This window comes from Alosa pseudoharengus, unplaced genomic scaffold, assembly GCF_046254945.1.
Source record: "Alosa pseudoharengus isolate Yale_2024_CS ecotype anadromous, Long Island Sound unplaced genomic scaffold, YU_APseudo_1.1 YU_APseudo_1.1_scf_21, whole genome shotgun sequence".
Taxonomy (NCBI): Eukaryota; Metazoa; Chordata; class Actinopteri; order Clupeiformes; family Clupeidae; genus Alosa; species Alosa pseudoharengus.
Window position 1 is genome coordinate 30295792 of NW_027468674.1, and position 5063 is coordinate 30300854.

General features: G+C 42.5%; 1 protein-coding gene across 1 annotated transcript in view; it reads right to left on the minus strand.

Moving 5' to 3' along the window:
- Positions 1–4714, minus strand: part of eps8l1b (EPS8 signaling adaptor L1b) — a 13287-nt gene extending 8573 nt beyond the window's left edge. Inside the window, exons 1-5 of the mRNA XM_076298568.1 lie at positions 4444–4714; positions 4045–4088; positions 3568–3726; positions 2464–2613; positions 1884–1966 (exon numbers count right to left, since the gene is read on the minus strand). Coding sequence (XP_076154683.1) covers positions 1884–1966; positions 2464–2613; positions 3568–3726; positions 4045–4074 — 422 coding nt within the window. The 5' untranslated portion in view covers positions 4075–4088; positions 4444–4714. The remainder of the gene's footprint in view (positions 1–1883; positions 1967–2463; positions 2614–3567; positions 3727–4044; positions 4089–4443) is intronic.
- Positions 4715–5063: the final 349 nt, after the last annotated feature.

Here is a 5063-nt window from a genome sequence, read left to right on the forward strand (position 1 = left end):
AGGTAACAAAAAACAAAAGTTGAGGCAGTTGAGGCAATAATCTGAAAACCATCCATCAAAGAAAACCGCATATGCCATAAACACACAAATAACTACCAACGAATAAGACAGATAATCCTGTTACTATTTTAGTTGACATAGTAATATACAGGGTTCTAACCTTGAGGTTACATCACATAAAGACTAAAAAACACAATTTCAAAGCCCTTAGTTTACCTTAGACATGGCTATGACCAAATCCTTTTTCAATTTGAGCCAAAGCACCTAACATGATGAAGGTCTTGGTTGGTAACATAAACCCCAGATTTAGTCTAGAGTAAGCTTCAAAATAGTGATATACTGTAGACCAATGATAAAACAATCTAATGTAATGGAATTCTGTTATATTCGGCCAACAAGTCCTTGAATTTGTTTGTCTCAAAATAAAGGGTAACTCTTTAGTTTATGGAGCACGTGCTTGTATTTAATACATAAGTAATATGTGTTAATGCTCAATAAGGTCTGTATTAAGCGTCATTACACATTTATTAGCTCTTCATTCAAAATGTATTTTATTCTTACGGAATATATCATTTATTCTTGGTAAACCCTTAATAAGCAACTAGTTGGTCTTACTCTAAGGTTATTGACGGTACTGATTGGTATGGCTCAAAATGGAAACTTTATAGGCTTATATTACATTGTCTTAATTAATATTCTGTCTCAATAAGTCACATATTTAGACAGTATATCAACTCTCTACTTTGGTCCATACTATATACCAACAACCTTATCAAGAACAAGTAGTTGCTTATTAAGGTATGCCAAAAATAAATGATCTATTGATGAAGAATAAGATATTGTTTAGTAAAGACCTGATCATTGTGCTTACATACAGCCCTTGTTGAACACTAATACATACACATATCAGATGTGTATTAATGGTTAACATGTATTCCCTTAACCAAAAGTGTTACCCAATAAAGTGATCAACAATACTCTCCAGGATCATGGAAACCTTGCACAGTGTTAGAATGACTTCACAGTCATCCTGGGTGTGTCACAAGCTATTAACAAAATACCGATTGAGTTAGTTGACGAAGAAGTTGATGAGGAATATTAACACGTTCACAAATGTAAAATATCCACAAAACCAATCAAAATGTCCTCCCTGCAATGTTTCTAATGTCCCCTTCCAAACCTGCTGAGTAGCAGGCACTCTCTGAGACAGTCTAGCACACACAGAAAGCCTGTATCCTTGGGACCAGACCACTTGACATTTTGTTTGACATTGGCCTGCTTGTTATCTCCAAAACAAAACTCTTCTACTGCAAAATGTATACAAAACCTCTCCAATATACACCCTCAACACACACATGTAAAACATACATCACACAAAGTATAATATAGATCATACCTTAAGTAGATTCTCAGAGTGAATATTCCTTGGAGTGCTGATGTGTTCTGGTAGGTTGTTTCTGAATGCTCTCTCTCTCTCTCTCTCTCTGTATCGTTCTTACCCTCCCACTCTTCCTCCCTCCCTCTGTCTTTCTCTTGACAATGCCTTCGTTCTCTGTCACACCTTCTTAAGTTATGTAGAAACTGGACTAACAAGTTTGTCCACTAAAAGCAGCTCTCTCTCTCTCTCTCTCTCTCTCTCTCTCTCTCTCTCTCTCTCTCTCTCTCTCTCTCTCTCTCTCTCTCTCTCTCTCTCTCTCTCTCTAGTGACATCTACTGGTGTTCATTTTGATCTTTAGCCTATGATTTGTGAAGTCAATGTTTTGTAAAGTTCATTAAATTCAGATTATTTGCCATTTTCAATATTCATAGTGCATGAGCACAGCGACGTAGCCCTGGTTTCCGTAGTGATAAACATCCTTCGCACCACTTTCTCATGACAGTACCTGACGTCCTCGGGGTTGGGCTTTCTCATCCGCCCAGCATACTTGGACACAGCTCCAATGATGTCATCACGCACGCGCTCTGCCTGAAAACACAGAGGACACAGTGACGTCAGGTGTCACCTGAAGGGAGGATTTTCATGACATGCAATTGCCATGGCTGAAGTGGATCCTGGTATACATAATGTTATGACACATTTATATGCTTGTGTCTCATGGAGGTAATGCTGACACCTGCAGTATAGACAATCAGAGGACAGTGTTGCTTGATAGTGTGTGTTTTCTATGTTACATAGACTGTATATATATATATATATATATATATATATATATATATATATATATATATATACAATTCTTCCAATGCAATATGACATGCCAGGTAAGGTGTTTTGCCAGCATTTGCCAGCATCCATATACCAGTGAACTGCTTTAAAGAAAAGCTTCAAATCAAAATACTTTCCTTCATGTGAATCATATGATGTAATGTGTGTGACTCAATGTGTTTGTGTTTGGGAGTGTGTGTGCGTGTGTGTGTGTGTGTGTCATCCTGTGTTGGATGGAGTGGGGTGGAAGGTCTCACCTTGACTGTGTTGCAGTTGAAGAACTGGACCTCAGGTTGTTTGAGTGGGGAGGCCTGGCATACCAGCAGCAGTAGAGAGGGGTACTGCTTCTCTGATGACACACACTCACAGCGGTGCAGAGCAGACAGAGAGTACTGTTCCAGCAGTTCCTATATCCACATTCATACACACACACACACACACACACACACACACACACACACACACACACACACACACACACACACACACACACACACACAACAATAGCATTATTGTCATGTCATGTGTAATACAGCTTGCGTCAGTCGTGTTTGCATTCACTATGGTTAATAACAGCTCAGTAAATGTGTGTGTGTGGTGTGTGTGTGTGTGTGTGTGTGTGTGTGTGTGTGTGTGTGTGTGTTGTGTGTATGTTTCTCTCTCTCTCTCTCTCTCACCTACACACACACACACACACACATGCATGTGTGTGTGCGTGTGTGCGTGTGTGTTTGAGCGCGTGTGTGTGTATGCGTGTGTGTGTGTGTATGTGTGTATGTGAGGGGTTTGTACCTGGTGCTCCTTTTCTCTGAGCAGGAGGGCCTGAGGATGGAGGGGTGTGTGTCTGTGTGTGTGTGTGTGTGTGTGTGTGTGTGTGTGTGTGTGCGTGTGTGTGTGTGTGTGTGTGTGTGTGTGAATGTGAGTGAGAAAGCGAGAGAGGCCGATGTAATCCCTGGTTTGGGTTATGTAGTCGATCTGTGTGCTCCGGACATCTGTTTCAGAACTCTGGCCTCGTCCCAGTGTGTGTGTGTGTGTTTGTGTGTGTATATGTGTGTGTGTGTGGTGTGTGTGTTTGTCTCTCTCTCTCTCTCTCACCTACACACACACACACACACACACACACACACACACACACACACACACACACACACACATCTGTATTTGAATTTGAGTGTCTGTGTGAGTGTGTGTGTGTGTGTGTGTGTGTCGTGTGTGTGTGCGCATGTGTGTGTGTCTGTGTGTGTGCATGTACGCGTGTGCGTGTGTGTATGCGTGCACGTGTGCGTGTGTGCCTCCGTTGCTGCGTGCGTGCGTGCGTGCATGCGTGTGTGTGTGTATGTGTGTGTGTGAGGGGATTGTACCTGGCTCTCCTTGTCTCTGAGCAGGAGGGCCTGAGGATGGATCTCCAGCAGCATCTCCTGGCTCCAGAGGCGGTAGGCAAGCGCCAGCTGAGAGAAGCGCAAGCGCGCCTCCTCCACACTCGTCACCTCTCCCTCCTGCAGACAGAACGTCACCAGGTGCTGCAGGACACACACAAACAGAGAGAGAGACAGAGAGACAGACAGAAAGAGAGAGAGAGACAGAGAGAGATATATATAACATGTGAGATATGCCAATACAGAGAAAGAGAGGAGAGAGGGAGAGTGGGAATTTGGGGAGGGGAACATCACTTAGGTATAGCAGAACAGATACAGAAATAAAAAAGTACACAGAAATAAAAGAAAGATGGTGTGATGGAGGAGGAGAATGGAGATATAACTGAAGAAATGGATGTGATAAGCTGCCTCATCATGAGGAGAGAAAAGGCAACACACAATGCTGACACACAAATCTCTTACATTGACGAGGTAGCGTGATCCTTCTCCCATTCTGAGATGCTTCTCTGCAAAGACCAACAGGTTATTTGAAACATGGTGAATGACATGTTCACCTCTCGCTTGCATTCCCTAACGCTCTCTAGTTTCTTTCATCCATTTTCTGATCACTTTGCCTGTGTTCACTTTACCAACCTGTTTGACTGCTTTTGTGGAAGGGATTCTCTAATGCAAAATTCTGGTGGACAACCAGCAACTGACTGCTTCCGTGGAAGGGATTCTCTCTTTATGTTTCCCTCAGAAATAAACAACTGGCATTTCACACTTCCCTTACAATGAATAGCTAACATAAGTTTGTTGATGTACTACCCCACCCCACACTCACACCCCAGAACAATAAAATACACACTCACACTGGCTTACCTTAAATAGCTTGCTCTTTGATTCGTGTTGAGTCACAGTGTGTGTGTGTGTGTGTGTGTGTGTGTGTGTGTGTGTGTGAGAGAGAGAGAAAGTGAGAGAGGCCGATGTAATCCCTGGTTTGGGTTTTGCAGTCGATCTGTGTGCTCCGGACCTCTGTTTCAGAACTCTGGCCTCGTCCCACTGTGATGTAACACAGCGAGCGAGTGAGTGAGTGAGTGTGTGAGATAGGAAGAGCGTTTTTCTTCTCTTTCCCTTTCTTTTCCTGTTCTCTCTGTTTTACAGCTCTATCAGGCGAGGTGAGCTTTTTCAGACATGCGTCAGACGCCCTGCCCAATCTCACTAACCCCACCTCGGAGATTAAAGATACTGTACACACATACCACTGTACACACTGTGTATTAAGTGTCATTCGGTTTTTGTCATAACAAGGGTTCAGGGTTATGTGTCATGACAGTGTCATGTGTTCATGACAGTGTCATGTAACTCTTATGTCGATACTGTCAAGTAAAGTGTGACCCAATTTTATTTTCATAGTTTCCATCAAGGTCCTTTGTTTTCATTTCAAAACAACAACAACAACAACAACAAAAGCAGCCCCGGAAGTGTTACCATAAATTGCA